The 16,457-nt window shown below is 40.6% G+C and overlaps 2 protein-coding genes across 2 annotated transcripts in view; both read left to right on the top strand.

Annotated features, from left to right (window-relative positions):
• vdac1 (voltage-dependent anion channel 1) overlaps nt 1-7,816 on the top strand; it is a 9,520-nt gene extending 1,704 nt beyond the window's left edge. Inside the window, exons 2-9 of the mRNA XM_041951833.1 lie at nt 953-1,022; nt 2,932-2,981; nt 3,247-3,399; nt 3,584-3,636; nt 4,058-4,285; nt 5,200-5,350; nt 6,237-6,294; nt 6,665-7,816. Coding sequence (XP_041807767.1) covers nt 956-1,022; nt 2,932-2,981; nt 3,247-3,399; nt 3,584-3,636; nt 4,058-4,285; nt 5,200-5,350; nt 6,237-6,294; nt 6,665-6,756 — 852 coding nt within the window. The 5' untranslated portion in view covers nt 953-955 and the 3' untranslated portion in view covers nt 6,757-7,816. The remainder of the gene's footprint in view (nt 1-952; nt 1,023-2,931; nt 2,982-3,246; nt 3,400-3,583; nt 3,637-4,057; nt 4,286-5,199; nt 5,351-6,236; nt 6,295-6,664) is intronic.
• Nucleotides 7,817-8,758: 942 nt separating this feature from the next.
• On the top strand, nt 8,759-16,173 carry c14h5orf15 (chromosome 14 C5orf15 homolog). Its single transcript, XM_041952429.1, has 3 exons — nt 8,759-8,886; nt 12,235-13,061; nt 13,654-16,173. Exons 1-3 carry the CDS (start codon nt 8,766-8,768, stop codon nt 13,786-13,788), a joined length of 1,083 nt encoding a protein of 360 aa, XP_041808363.1. The 5' UTR covers nt 8,759-8,765; the 3' UTR covers nt 13,789-16,173.
• Nucleotides 16,174-16,457: the final 284 nt, after the last annotated feature.

Raw genomic sequence — 16,457 nt, 5'->3', positions numbered from 1 at the left:
GGTTGCTATAATACTCACCTGGTAAACTGTTCAAATTCCTGCTCTATCTACTGTCAACAGGCACATGTCTGTTATCAATAGGCCTGCATAAAAGCTGTACCTTAAGAACTATTGTGCTATTGAAAAATGCAACCTACACCTAATCAAATGACGAAATAGACATGTCTTGCACAAGAGACTGTTCTGGAAAGTGACGGACAAAGACGTGCACACGTACTGTACATGAGAGCAGCCATTCCAGCGAGTTAGCAAAGAGTCTGCATTGTTCTTCAGTCTTAGGCCCTCATTGTTCTTTCTAAACTTAACTTCTTCCAGTTTAAAACATCAAATTTGATTTATGAAACTCATTGTATCAAAAAAAAACCTTCATCCTTCCTAAATGTAAAGTAGTTTGAAACGAAATGGAACTGAGGAATAAGTGAGTGCATTGGTTTATTAGCAGAGCATGTAATTGTAATGTATGTAAAAATGAAGAATTAACAGGTAACGCCAAAATGTGACACCTGCATATAAGCTGGCCTCTGCACTGGCAGGAATGCGCGTGCGTGTGTGTGTGTGTGTGTGCGTGCGTACGTGCATGCGTGTGCGTGTGTATACACATGCATGTGCACAGTTGTGAGATCACTGTGTTTGTGTGTGTAGGTCATGTAAGCCAGTAACTTCATCAGATTTGTACCTTGCCCATCCATCAGTGACCTCTAGTTGCTCTCGCCTTCCTCTTTCAGCAGCACTGCTCTCAGCAAATCACATCTGATCAGTCAGTCAGTGCTTCTGCTACAGCATGGTGACTGTGTCTTTCCCTCTGCTGTTACCGGGGGTCCGGCTGCCCTAAAGCTGTAACACAGAGGGAAGTCAGCAGCAAGGATGCTATTTTTCACACATGCTGTTGTATTTTTTTCTTTTCTGCCCTGTTCTTAGTCACAGCCTCTGTCGTCCTCTTTTCTCTTTGCAGATAATGGCTGTACCTCCCACCTACGTTGACCTTGGAAAGTCTGCCAAAGATGTTTTCACCAAGGGATACGGTAAGCACCACGCAGTCAACCGTACTCACTTATTTCATCAACATTTACACCAGTAAGCTGTAGAAGAAAATGGTGTGAAAAGTAATAAAATACTACCAAGATGTATCGCTCATGATAATGACAACTGTAATGATTCTGAGACGCACTATATTTTACAAGATGGTCCTCCATGGATCATCATGATACCAGTGTAACTGAGAGATGAAACGTACCTCTGAAATATATTTTCAGAAAACCGAAATCAGTCCTACACTATGTATTAGATGTATTCTGCAATATGAAGCACAGACTTTCGTAGAAATTAATCTATGTCACAAAGTGAATGATGTCTAAGCCGCTTTATAACACACAGAAACTCAGGAGCATGTAGTATGTACACATATGCTTTTATTTAGTCATAAAACAGCATTAAAGACTTGACAAAGTCAAGTCCCTCCTTTCACGTGCTGTGTAACACTACATGTGACTAGCAAATTTACTTTGATTTGTTAATTATTTACCTGCAGGCTAAAATTAACAATATATAAAACCTAGGTAGAGTATTGACTTCTCGCACCATGACGGAGATGGAGACCACTTGCAGCCTCTACTAGCTGATTTGAGTGTTGGCTTGTCAGACCATTTTTGAAAATAATAAAATGTAAGTCTTGTTATCGTGTGTTTAATTTACTCAGCATTTATACTATTATTTTTTTTATACCGTCTGCCATTGGAGGACGTATTTAATGGTTAATCTCTCTATGCACTAGAAGAACTGTGTTCTTCTTCTTTTTCCTCTCAGGGATTGTACAAATCCAGCCACTGTATAGACAATGATGTTCACGGCAATGCTAAATGAAAGCAGACAATTCAAACCAGTTACTGTACTGTTTCTAGTAGGTGTGCCCAAATATTTTCCCTTTGAGGGCCAAAACGAAATGAAAATGAGCCAAACACCCTTTGCAATGTATTGTTAAGATGCAAAATGGTACTAGGATCCCAGGTTCCCCTAATTGACTGACTTGGTCCGCCTGCGGTGCTCAGATTATAAAAATAATAAATAATTGGTGAGTATTTTACCTCACAGAAAATAAAAGTACATAAACGGTTATTTATATTATCCATCTGGGGCAAATTGAACCTTATACAGAGCCAACTTTGGACTGCGGGGCCCACTTTGTGCAGCCCTGTTTTATAGCTTTCTACTAGCTGAACACATGTTGAGGAGTAGTTCAGAGCCTGCAGTTAGAGTGGGTGTCCTTAGGGTGTGTTTTGTGTGTACACACAGCTGTTCTCCAAGGGTTACTGAATCATGTCCACTCAAGGGAGTTCCTCACTGACTCATATGTACCATGCACTTGATGGAAGAAACACTGTGGGTTTCACTGCTCATTAACATGAACGTGGAGATCTCTGGGTCATGTGAAGTGTGGTTGGGTAAATCAATTGATGGATGCAATGCTGGGCAAGGTCAGAACTGGGCCTTTAGGATCGAGCCAGGATGTGTTTAACCAACCTTCTAGCTATTATTCATAACTGACAGCGCTAGTGTTCTCACAGAGTCTACATCAAATCAATACACACATACAGTCAGTGTCATGAATGATTTTAAATGTACTCTGGAGGCTGATGAATGGGTATTTCACAGACACTAATCAATAGCTTTATTATGTTTTTTATTATGTGTTTTAAATTATCTAAAGGGATACTTTTGTGTGTATTAATGCAATTACATTAGACAGAATTTGGCACTGTTAGGTTTAATAGTATTGTCACTAAAGTAGTACTTCTTTTGAAGGCTATCTAGTGCTTGGGTTTTAGGAAGCCTGTGCCACTTCAATAATGAAATGTGGTTGTTATTATGAGACAGAAGTTCTGTATTGTAATCTGGACATCATTTTGATCTTTTATTAAATGTTGTCTGCTTCAGGCTTTGGACTCATCAAGCTGGACTTGAAAACAAAGTCTGAGAATGGACTGGTAAGTCGCTGCCAGTCATTATCAGTTTATCTGAGCTGCCATGCCAGACTGCAGCCCTCCTATCATAGCTTAAGAGGCTCCTGGCTGATAATTAAGTGGCTGGTTATCTGATCTCCTAAACGCTGCCAGGACACCTTGGCCTCTGCAACCTGACTAATAATGATTTTTTTTTTTATTGAGTTTGAGAAGATGCTGTGTCAAAGCAATCAAATATATTGTATGTCTTAGTTTACTTCAGCTTTAAGTCAAATACTGTCATTTGCAGGAGTTCACCAGCACAGGCTCTGCCAACACTGAGACCAGCAAGGTCTCTGGGTCCCTGGAGACCAAGTACAAATGGGCAGAGCATGGACTGACCTTCACAGAGAAGTGGAACACCGACAACACCCTGGGGACAGAGATCACTCTTGAAGACCAGGTTGGTGATGTGTTGTGGGGACCAAGAAAATCTAAAATGTGATTTCAGTTGCTGTTTGCCGTAACATGTAGTCCTGTCTCTAGCATCTAGCATCATCTGATGAGCAAGTAATGCTGAAGTTGATCAGTTTAATTAAACTGAACCTGTATTTTTGTGTGCTAAACCTTTTTTACCTTCTCCACAGTTGGCCAAGGGGCTGAAGCTGACATTCGATTCCTCCTTCTCGCCGAACACTGGGTAAGAACAGCTGAAAATGTTTTTTTTTAAGGTTATTTTATGTCTCACAGGCAATTTACAACGACTACGAGCCACAAGGTAAAACTAGGATACACAGAAACAATATTTTGCCAACATACAAAAAGGATGCACGGTCGGTTTTAATGCACCAGTGTACCTGCCAATTAGGTAGCGGTGGCTAGCTAGCTCTTAAATGTGGGTAAATAAATAAAGGGCAGATTGCAAGGAATGCTGGTATTAGACATTTTTTGTCACTCTATCTCTAAAAATGGCTTTAAGTGTGTGTAAATAGTTGCACTCTGTTTCCTGGATAAACCACACTTCTTTCTTAATTCCATTGCTTCAGCGGTGTGATGTTTCTTGCTCTGGGAAAAGTCGGCTTCTGACATCAACAACCTGTTTTCTCTCACTATCTTGGCAGCAAGAAGAGCGGCAAGATCAAGACGGGCTACAAGTGCGACCACATCAACCTCGGCTGTGACGTCAACTACGACATCAATGGTACAGCCATCCACGGTGCAGCAGTGGTGGGCTACGAGGGCTGGCTGGCCGGCTACCAGATGACCTTTGAGGCTGGCAGGAACAGGATCACCCAGAGCAACTTTGCGGTTGGGTTCAAGACTGATGAGTTCCAGCTCCATACAAATGTGTAAGACAACATGAAGCAGCAAACAGTCATGAGTAGTGTGCTAGCATGCATTCTTCCATTCCATACACAATACATTTCTAATGTAGTGCTGAACCAGTATAGCTTCTTCACGCTCATTTAAATTTCAGGTAGCAAGGAGAGTAAATGTATACCACTGTGGTACCCTCATGCTTGAATCTAAAGCTGAGCTGCTGAGAGAAAAATAGTAAAGGCTGCATTGAAATGTTTCTAAATAAGCACCTAGACACACCCTCAATCTATTGCGCATGCATCTTTTTCAGTTTGATGCTAAGCTAACTATGCTTACAACTAGACATTCTGATATTACGTTAATGTTTCTGTGCTGCAGTAATTACACATAAGTCACAGGCTGAAAGTCCAGATGACTGACCTTGACTAGACAGACATCTTCAAACTGTTTTCTTGTCCTTGTCTGGCTGACTAACTTGTCGCCCATTTGGCTCTCTGCCGGGCACCCAGCTGCCTGGCAGTTATTTTTACAGCCAGGTGATGGGATTTACTCTATTGCAAGTGAGGTGTAGTGAATGGTTGGCAGGCATGAAAGGCCTCAGTGAAAAGGCAGTGTGAGGCAGTGTCAGACAGTGAGAGAGAGAGGGAGGGACAGGCCACAGTGTTAGTCTTGTTTCCTGCTGTGCCCCTGGCCAAGCCTGTCTGTTTCAGTCTACAGCTGAAGTGCTTATGTGAGGTCAGACAAAGTGTAATTTAGGCTTTACATCAGCGACAGCGCACTCTTTAACAGACACGCAACATAGCAAGCAAGGTATTCTTTGTTTACAAAACAAAAAACACTAATTTATCCATTTGAGGAGAAAACATCACCCTTAGGTGAACACCACATTCATGCTGTAGTCACATTTACAGTACATATATTCCAATCTGCTATTTTTCCTCAGGAATGATGGCACTGAGTTTGGTGGTTCCATCTACCAGAAGGTGAATGACCAGCTGGAGACAGCAGTCAACCTGGCCTGGACTGCCGGAAACAGCAACACCCGCTTTGGCATCGCTGCCAAGTATCAGATTGATCCTGATGCATCCTTCTCTGTGAGTAGTGTGTAACCTGAAGTAGTAGTAGTAGTAGTACTCCTCGTAATAGTAGTGGCAGCAGTAGTAGTGGTATAGTAACATCTTGTATAATTACAGTGTTAATTTATTGGTCCTATTGGGACTGTTTCAACCTACTCCCCCTTCACAAGGAATTCATGGTTCGGGGTCAGGCTCTAAAACTTGCCTCTAAAACTAACAGAGTCATGCAGTGCGGAGGCCCAGAGGCCAGTGAAACCAGCTGCTTGAACCCAGGCAGAAGGCATATTTCCTGTATTTTTATTTTTCTGGTCGTCTGCTGTTTTGTTTTTTGTTTTCTAGCTGAGGAGACATTCTTGGTGTCAGTGATAGGACCTAAGAGCCGCTATGACTCGTCATGATGCCGACCCATTCAAATCTAGGTCACAGTCTTTGCTGCGTGTCCTGCCAGGCTGACCAGCTTGAAAGAATGGTTTCAAGTCCATGTGAATACATCACGTTCAGTTGGGCATGAGAGAAGCCTCATCCAAGCCAAAATGGCCAATAGGAGGAGCTTCCTACAGAAGGACCCAGGCTAATTTAGTCCTGTCTATCACATTAGTGCTTAAATCCCACGCGCAGCAGAGCCAATTAGTGTGAATGGTTGTTTGTTAGTGTAATTACATGTATTTTGTACAACTATTAGAAACATGTTAATAACGCGGCCGACATTCTGAAGTGAAAATATTCAGTGGTGGCATTTTCAATCACAGTATCAGTTTCAGAATTCAATATGAATCACAGTTTAGATTTTGTTAACATTTTGCTTGGAACAGGTGATAAATTACCCAGCATCGGCATGAGAAATTTAATCTGTTGGTAATATGTGTTATTCTCTGTATGATTTTCATCTGTGGTTCCCACACAGGCCAAGGTGAACAACTCCAGCCTTGTGGGCCTGGGCTACACTCAGACACTGAAGCCAGGTGAGTGCAGTCTGTCTATAACTTTAAGTGCTTAAATGGGGCAAAACGACTCATTATTCTATGCTGATGCCCATCTGAAAATAGAATAGTTAATAGAAGAGTTCTGAAGGGTAATTTATAAATAACTACAATTTCTCATTAGAGAAAGATGGGGTTTAAGGTTGATTGCTGGGAGGGAAACTGATATGGAGTGTAGAGGTGGGATCTATGGTAAACCAAGAATAGAACAGTACATTAAGTAACATGTGTAGTCAAAATACTGTTTAAGACTGTTTGGTGGATTAAGGAGCAAAAAATGTGCACAGATACATTTATATAATTAAAATTTCTTGTCTATGTTTGGATCATCCTGATGTGTCTGTTTCTGCAGGCATCAAGCTGACGCTCTCTGCTCTCCTCGATGGCAAGAACATCAACGCTGGTGGCCACAAGCTTGGTCTGGGCCTCGAGTTCCAGGCATAGGATGATGGGGCATCTCCCAGCACACACACATTCCCGACCAAAAATTTAAAAAAGAAAAGAAAAAAAAAATCTAAATCCTTTATTGATTAGCTAGCCCCTCACAAAACCCGTTTCCCTTAGACATGTTACAGCTGAAAGCAAGGCAGCATAAGGTCAAATCTTCCTTGTGACGAGCTACCATTTTTAAAGGACCATTTTAAGGGAACATTATATTTTGACAATAATGAGCTACGTTCAGAACAAAACTACAACCATTTGACAAAGTTTTATCTTGAATTGTGTAGCTTACAAGGGAAAAGGTAGCCTTGAGTACATTCAGGTTGGCCTCACTCGTTGTCATTTCACTACATTCATACACAATGCTTTAATTTGTGTGTCTCTCTCTGCTTTCCAATGCAGATAAAAGGGAAAATCAAAACGAGATCAGCCCAAAATGCATAAAGGGCTCGACACAGTCAGCGCACAGTTTAGTAGTTACACCACCAGATGGTGCTGTTGCATAGCACTATTAAGCACTCCTTGCTCAAAAGTTGTGGTGGTGGCATTACGAAATAAAATAGTTTTATTTTCGCACTTCTGCACCGGAGAGCTCTAGTGTCTGTCTTGATATATTATACAGTGGGAAGGGTTAGTTGTCCCTGATGTAAGCAGCTGTCAGTAGCTCTAAGAGACACTACACCCCAATGTGTACATTCTGTGTTTTCGTCTCACTTGTTTATTGTGTCTGTGCATTTGGTGTGAAACATGTCTTTTGTTACATATAGCAAAAACGAAACTTATTTTATTGTTTGACCGTCTTGCATAGCTTAATCCACCTGTGAAGTTTTACGAGGCAACGACCTGTCAATTCTTTCTGGTGGAGGTAATGAAAGGAAACCTATCATGCACACAGTTGAACTTCTCTGGATAACAGTTACAGTACTTCTTTGAAGGAGGATGAAAAGAATAAATACAGTGGACAGGAAATGGAAGTCTTCCACAACTGGTTATGGGAATCATGCTTAGTGTACTTGACAGTATTGTTATTCCCTGAATTAAATAAAGAACATCTTGAACCAGTCGCTGATTGTGTTTGATTTTCATTTGTCACACAGTGACCTGCATCTGTAATGAAAATGTGAACCCACATTCATTTAAATTCATGTTTAAATAAAGTACTCATTTATGACACCTGGCAATGACGTAAGTGTACATTGGCTGATATGAATATTCCACAATTAATTATTTTATAATTTCTTGACTAGATCAGGAATGAAAATTGAGGCTGTAATTCTGAACAAAACCCTGCCTACCCTGAATATAAACAGGTCTACTCTTGTGCAGCTTGTCCTCAACCATAGTGTTGCTGTTTAACTTCTGCAGACCTCTTGAAAACATACTTTTAATTGTTTTATCATCTTAATATTTCAGCTGTAAAACATCCAATGGATTTTTCATACCTCACTGGGGTTGGGTTCACTTTTTTATTTATATATATATATATATATATATATATATATATATATATATATATATATATATATATACACACACACACACACACACACATTACATATTTGCGCTTTTGGTGGAACTTCTTGATGGTCATTTCCATATTTTGTCAACTGCAATACTTTGTAATATGTGTATTGGATTTCAAATGGTATTTTAATAAGGTCAGAAGAAAAGGAAACAATGTTTTTGATATTTATTCTTTGATTTTGCATCATCATCATCATCATCATTATCTTTAAAATTACTATTATTGTCTCACATGCAACAGTGGAGTTTGTGGAGCACAAACAATGAGGAGTAAAGCCAGTGGCAGCACAGCTAATGGAAAATTCGACTTACTTTTGGTTTGGTACTTGTAGATCAGGTGACGCAGAATTTGAAGCATCTTGGAGTCAGCCCTCATGCATCCCCTTTCCCAAAATGTGACTCAGACATTCACTCACTCTCACACACCCTCTCAGACGCTGTGTGGAGTTCGTGCTAAACCACACCTCTTCAGTTACTCGCGCATCAACATGGCGACATGCTGGAAGATGGGGCGAAGCAGGAGAAATGTTTGGGCTCTTTCGCTGGTTATTTTCCTCCAGCTGTTAGCCAGCGGGTGCCTGTCAGCTCCGGCAAAAGTCGGTACGCAAGGTATGTCATATTTATGAGAAGTATCTCAGACGTTGACTGTTTTTTAGCCAAGCAACTGGACTGCTAGTTAGCTAGCCAGCGTCCGCTAGCTAGCGTTACTCCCGCTAGCTGGCTAATACGTCATGCTAGCAACCTCCGTGTCAGGTGAGAGGGACGATGAAAGGCTGTTTGTAAATGCCGAAAAAGTCATAAAACAGTCTTTCTTTACTGGAGTCATTGCTAAACTCTTACAGTACACTTCAACAAAGACATTTAGCAGATGCAAGGAGTTGTGAGGCTTTAAATGTGGCCGTCTTGTGTTGAAACGTAACGTTTTCCGTCGCGAGATTGTCAGTTGAAATGCTCCGTTACGTTAACGTCAACCTCTTTAAACGTTATTTGTACATTTATTTCCATGTTACATTTGCTTTTAAAGTTGCCTGACTTTGTCTTAACAATGTTGAAAGTAAGTCCATGCAGTCTACAGACACATCAGGCTCATAACAAGCATCTCGAAATAAGGAAACAGGAAGCCGTATGTGTTTAATCAGACGTCAAGACGACAACCGTACAACCATCGTAAACCAGGGTTATAACGTTTAGTTCGGCCACTTAACTTAAATGTGTATTATATGATAACCCCAGTTAAAATGGTATTGTAGTTAAATGGCCTACTATGCGGTGCCCCGCGGGGACTCCTGAGCAGCAATGATTTATGGTGGTCAGATAAAGTGACTTGGTCCAGATGTCCTTGTCATATATTTGAGCTGTTAATTTACCCCCTGTCAGTCCAGTAGCCCAACAGCTCATTAAAGACAAGCCTTTTGAAGTTTCCCATCAAGGAACAGGGACCACAGCAAAGGCTGTATAATTGCTCTCTATGGCAGGCTCTGTCTTGCATGAATGGACTTTGAGTGCATGTAGTTTATTGGCTTTATTCTTTGGAGAGAAGGTCGGGTCAGTGGTGTTGATTTCTTGGCCTGTGTGAGATTGTATGTCATGCTACTGGATGTTTGGGCAGCTGTCAGGTTGCAGCATTGTGTTTGCTGGGAAAAATCAAATCTCTGGCCCATTTTGTCTTCATGATATAACAGTGCCACGCCATCGTTCTCTCGTCAGCCTATCTGTGTGTGCATCATTGTGACAAAAATATATACAGAGGCTGTTAGTTACAACAAAAATGTTAATTAGTGGGCTATTCACCTGCAAAATATTTACTTATATTGAAATACAAAAAGCAAAATGACAGCTGTGTAGTAACCCAGTTGGTTGTCAGGCTGTTAAAACAGTCATAGCCTAAATTTATAAGCATTAATCTAGTGTTTGAATTGATTTTTGGCATCATACAAATATTGTATGAGTTTAATTTGAGTGAAACTGAACCAAGAGCCAGAAGAGTGAGCACTCAGCAAGAACAGAGGCATATCCACCATTACTTTTTGATGAGATGTGTGATTTAAGACAATTTATAAACATACATAAATATTAAGACATTTGTCAAGTGTGACTCAGCTGTTAATCCTTAAGCCTGAATATCCTGCATGCTATTTCGTACAGCGTAGCCCATTACCTTTGCTGACACAAGGATCTCCTGTTCAGTGATTATTTATGCTGGCCATGCCCATGTGTATGAATAGTCCCTTTGTTCTCTTGGGGATGTCTTACTCTGTGCTTCAAGTCCCCAGTGTTCTCCTCCCGTCCCTTCCTAAGCAACGCCTCCTAGTCCAACAGGATGAAATAATGTTGACACTTGTTGGCTAAATAGTGTCATTGATTCAGAAAGTCTGGCAGGATGCAGGAGACTGGGTTCAGCTCTCATTTAAAGACACAGTCAGGAATAGCTGTAGAGATTCTTGAGGATTAAATTACTTATTTTTTTAGTATGAAACTCAAATGTTATGTCTGGTTTACGGCAACCTTTATAGACTTAAACAGGCTCAAAAAAAGTGGAAAACCTGGCTCTCATGGGCGTATGTTCAATTTTGGCAGTCAAAAGATTGTCAGTCTAATTGAAAGTAATGGAATGTGTTGAGTGCAGTGAATTACAGCAAATTATATAGTGGACTGACAACTATGTAATTCTTGTCTCAACACACAATATCTCATTGTCAGCAGTGGTCAGGGGAATAGGCCAAGTTGTAAATGAATGCATGTTCTCACACAGCGACAAGAAGAAGCTGCTGTTAAGTACAAATGTCCTCTCTGCAGCGTTTCTATGCCTTGCTCAAGAGTATTTTTGGATGGCAGTGTCTCAGTGGGAGGAAAAGCTACATTTCCAGTCATAGCTGCTGATATGACCACACAGTGTGGTATAGGGATGGGAATTGATACAGTTTTATTGATACCAATGTCATTATCGATTCTGCTTAACATTATTGACTCCTGATCACTTTTCGTCGATCTCTCTAACCTCTAACCTGATTGCTAACGGTAGTAACAGTCTGTCATTGTCTGAAATGGATAAAACGAGAGAACATTTGTACAACATTCATTTTCATTTACTCCTCCTTAGTCAAAGAAAAAAAAAAAATCTAAGCCTGTCCACATGAGGCTAATGTTATTATAACTTAGGATTTTTACCCTGGGTGAAGAATGTGTTGCTTGATTGGGAAGCAGTGGAACTCATGTCTGGAGTGTCAAATACATACATGACATTCCTGGAATTTAAACCTATGTTGTGTACAAAGATATTTCATAACATTGCTGGTGTTTCTGCCCTTACTTGAAATGACCATTTTACAGGCATTAGAAGTAGCACTGTGGTCATCTTTCTTTGTGAAACGAAGCCACGCTTTGGACTGTTTCTTCCTCTCCGCCATGACTCCTTGTTGCAAGAAATAGACCCTCGAGTTTGATGTCATTTTTTTGGAGCGTGTGACCATCAGAAACGTATTTATAAAAGGAATTGATATGCTTTTAGGTGTACAATTCTGAAGAACTGTACATTTTGGAAATGGTTCAGATTGGTTCTACTTATCAGTTCCCACCCTGAAGGGTGACATTATGGATATGTGTAGCAAGAGGGCAAATTCCTTTCAGCTGTAAGTGAAAGAACATGCATTTTCTGTTATTTCCTAAATTGACTCAGTCTGCTGGAGTCATCAGTATGTCGCTTCAAGTTAAAGTGTAGCTCTTGAAATAATTTGTAACTGAAAATTCAGATTGTATTTGGACTTGTTGCATGATCAATAGCTTGTCTCAGAAAGTGGTCAGTAAAATGCCCCCCTGGATTGAAAATATATCGCCTTTATTATTCAAACATTTCAAGTTGATATTTGCAGTTGTTTTAAGAAGTATTTCTTCAACCTTTTTGTAACCTAACAATGTCTTGCATTGTTATTCCCTCTTACATGACATTGCCAAACAAAGATCAGGGGGAAAGCGCATCTCAAAATTCTACAGTGACCACAGTGAGCAAGGAACCAGGGCAGACAGAGCCTTCCTCACCTGTACAGAGTCCAACTTTACCAGATCCCAAGAACTCTGCAGCACCCGCTGGCAATAACTCCACAGCAACAGAAGCAGAGACCCTGAAAGAAAAGCCCACAACAGCCATTCAACCAAAAACATCAAAAGAGGAAACAAATCCAGTGATCCTAATTGATGCCTCTGATTTGCAGCCATTACCTGTCAACAATGGCCACACAAACTCAGCTGTGCAAAACGACAAGCCAGCCACAGTGGAGGCAACAGATGAACCTGCTGCTTCTGAAACCAGTTCAGCCTCTACTACAGTCGCTGCCTCCACCTCCGCCAAAGCCCCTGAACCAGCCAAACCAGTAACGGATGAGCCAGAAGCACCTCAGTCTGACTCCAAACCCTCCAACGCACTGAATCCGTCCATAGTGCAGGACATTGACCCAGATCTGCTGCCGACCACTGACAAAGAGCCGGTGCTTCACAGTGATCTCGATGGTTATACAGATGAGGGTGACGATGACGACGAGGGAGAAGAAGATGGCAATTACGAGGAGAGTGACGATGATGTCACCATGAACAACGGATATGAAAATAATGACGACGGCAAAGCGCAGCCTGTGAACAGGCTGCAGCAGGCAGACGGGATGGAGCTGACCCATGTCCAGGCCCCAGATGGTTACAGCACAGAGGATGAGGACTCTCACTTCTTCTTTCATCTGGTCATCCTGGCTTTCCTGGTGGCAATCGTTTACATCACCTATCACAACAAGAGGAAGGTGAGTGTTGTTATGACGGCAGCCGGGCGACTGCTTAGGACGTAGCAGCCCGAGATGATGATGCAGTCTTGTTTGCACAGAGTTGATATTACCTCAGTAGTGATTTGAGATAATTGTTGAGAGGACGTCTTTTTTCTGTGAAGTGCAGAGGTAACTGGAGTTGTAGCATTCAGCTTTCTAAAAGTAGAAATCACTAGATTTAAGAGTGAAACAAGTAGCGTTTTTCTCCGCAGCACAAAGTACTTTACAGGTTTTGAACAAAATGCTTGGAAGTTTGCTCTATTCACCGTGTGTATTGTTGAATATATGATCACATGAGGAAGATGGAATACAATCTTTTTTTTTCTTTTTTTTTAGAGGCACAAGATCTTTCTCTGTTGAGTCTGTAGAGAAAGATAATATTAAATATTATGCTGGCCCCATGTAAATTTGGGTTTTACAGGAAGAGTAAGGAGTCCAATTATGGAGTCTTTCATCTTTTCTGCTAGCCTGTCAACCGAGAAGTAATTTTACTTGATCAGTACTTGTACATCTCTCAGATTAATTTGATTTCCATCTGCATTTTACTTCTTTTTTCCCCTCTTCTTTTTAGATCTTCCTCCTGGCTCAGAGCCGACGCTGGAAGGACAGTCTATGTTCCCGCAACACCGTGGAGTATCACCGCCTGGACCAAAACGTCAACGAGGCCATGCCGTCCCTCAAGATGACCCGAGACTACATCTTTTGATCCACGTTTTGAAGAACATTATGTCCAGACCTGCACAGAGCCAGTTGGCCTTCCTGCCTGGCCAGTCGCGTTGTTGACATGCTGTGCTTTGTCATGGAGCTTGGTTGATGCTTTCTCTTGCTTTACAGGCCAACTGGAGAGCAGGGGGTGTGATGTGTTTGAGAGTTATGTTTGTTCGGACGTTTTTTGTTGTCTGCACAGAGAGATTTTTACTCTTTATTTGTTATTCGTATTTGTTACATGATTTGAATGTTACTTGTCTTTTTTTTTCTAAATTAATAACTTCTTGGGATTTAATATATTGATTTATTTAGGGGTCTTATTATCTGTCTTTTTTGGGAGTGTTTCAGCCTTATGGTCCCTCTACACCTGTTTTTTTTTGTTTTGTTTTTTTGTAATGCTTCTTACATACGGTCTTAATATCTTTAACACTTGCTTTAAGAATAGGAAGAATTACATGTTGATGTAACTTAGTCATAATATAATACTTCATTATGACAGTTTATTATTTACCCCAAGATTAATAATAGATTTTTCTCTCAGCAGTTAGCCAAGATATGAATTGGCACAGAAGGCATTTGCTTTTTAAAGCACTTGTTGTTGTGTCATGCATACTTTTGTATTGTCAAGATGTGAGTATGCAAAAAAACAGCAATCTAGCAGAAGGTGATACATATGTATATATGCAGTCATTCCAAAAACTATCCACCACTCATGTCGAAATGGTCTGTGTCATACACTGGACTGCAAGTACAGTACTGTCCACTAGGGGTGAATGATATGGCCCTAAAATAATATCACAATATTTGAGGGTATTTCTGTGATAATGATATTCTTGACGCCATGACAAAATACTGAGTACAGCTTGCCAAAGATTTGCCGATGCTGTGCTGAGCCAGTGTAGTTTGTCTGCTTGGTTTTGAACTCACACTAGCTGCTGAGCTCTCTTCTGAGGATGCAGGACTCTGGTACTCAACCGGCTGCTTCTGCTCAAGATGGTGAAATAAGTTTGCATTGCCCCACTTTGTTGTTGCAGTTTTCTTGCACTTCCTGTATATTACCATGGTTTGTTGTACATTGGATATTTTGTAACAAAACCACTTCCACAATACTGAAGTCGCTCAAATTCAAACTCAAAACTCCTCCTCTGTGGAGCCGGTAGCAGTGTTACTTTCACTTTCAGCCATACTTGTTGCTCTGTGTATCGGTCTGATGTCATTATGTCAACAAGTCAGAATATTTCCTTTATCACGATATGAAAAATTTTAAAAACATAAATAATTATACTGATGTTATTGTGAACTGTATGATATGGCACACCCCTACTGTACAGTATAATAGGAAACATTGGGATTGATTTCAATATATATACTGTTGCAAAATTCACCAGTGTGTAATGTAAAGCTAATCAGACCATTTTTTTTAATCAAAGGAAGATACAACATTTCACAGAAATTTGAAAATGTAGTTCAAGTGTAATTTTTTTTCAACTGTTTCACCATCACCTACGTTTCCTGTGACACCTGCAGGCATAAAAGCCTTTTCATTTGACATGATGTAAGGGATGTAAAATTCCTTTTACACGTTGGGAGATTCAGCTGCACATTAAGCATCTCATCAAAGAGGGTAACCACCCCTCAGCTGACGAGTCTGTTCATGTGCTGAAGCCATTTAAATGAAGACAGATACTGTTTGTTGTTCAGGTTGGAATGTACTAATATATTGTATGGGAGGAGCTTTTATTGCCAGACCTTTTTCTCGTTCTTCAGTTTATATTTGTCTAATATGATACCTCTTCTACTACCCAGATTTTGCTATGCAGAAATCCTGGGGCTGGCCCTCTTTGCTTTATGACTTCGGTGAAGTCTCTATCAATCATTTATAGTCTTCATTGTAATGGCTGTGTTCCCTCATGCTCACGCAGAGCTTTTCATTTTTAGTTACTTCCTATCAGAGTACAGTGTGGTGGACTGGTATCTTTGTTCATCAGAAATTTTGCACCGTCAGTGTGACCTGATGTTCACATGAGCACCAAAAAACCCCCCAACAAAACAAGAGCAGACCACATTGTTTTTTTTTTTTGGCACTCATAACTCTTGACTCTTCATCACAGCCACATGTTTTTTTTTCGTCTGTTGCCTTCGATTGAAATGCCATAACTGCCACATGAATCCACATATTTGTTATCTCTTGTCACCTTCAGCCAGTTTTCAACTGTCGTGTATGTATACAAGATACACAGCAGATAGATAGATAACGCGATTTGCACTGTGCTGATCAGTCATGCTAGAACATGAGCTAAGATGATGAATCAACACTGCTCTTGCAATCAACTGTAGAAACTGTACAATCCTTTTTTGTCAATAAAGCACAAATTGTGTCCTCCCTGTGACTTTGATTTTTGTGATGCAGGACAGAGCCCTGTGTTATCTAGCTGTTGTTGCACTAAATGTCCAGCTTGACTGTGTTGGCAAGCCTGACTAGACGCTCACTTTGATCTCCTCCGATTGTCGTAGGCCCAGAAGTTGTATCTTTTCATTATGACGACCACATCCTGAGCTGAAAATTTGCGGTTTAAAGCTTTTACATATTTATAGGGCTAAAAGTTGAAAGGGGCGTTTAGATTTCAGAACGGACAAATCTACATTTAACTAAAGTCAAGTGTGCTT

Source organism: Chelmon rostratus, chromosome 14, assembly GCF_017976325.1.
Source record: "Chelmon rostratus isolate fCheRos1 chromosome 14, fCheRos1.pri, whole genome shotgun sequence".
Taxonomy (NCBI): Eukaryota; Metazoa; Chordata; class Actinopteri; order Chaetodontiformes; family Chaetodontidae; genus Chelmon; species Chelmon rostratus.
The sequence above is the reverse complement of the archived record's forward strand: the minus strand, read 5'-3'. Positions and strand labels throughout refer to the sequence as shown.

Coding starts and splice junctions, on each gene's coding strand:
- c14h5orf15 (XM_041952429.1), top strand. CDS start 8,766: ATGGCGACATGCTGGAAGATGGGGCGAAGCAGGAGAAATGTTTGGGCT. Junction 8,887..12,234: donor GGCAAAAGTCGGTACGCAAG/GTATGTCATATT, acceptor TGCCAAACAAAG/ATCAGGGGGAAAGCGCATCT. Junction 13,062..13,653: donor CCTATCACAACAAGAGGAAG/GTGAGTGTTGTT, acceptor TCTTCTTTTTAG/ATCTTCCTCCTGGCTCAGAG.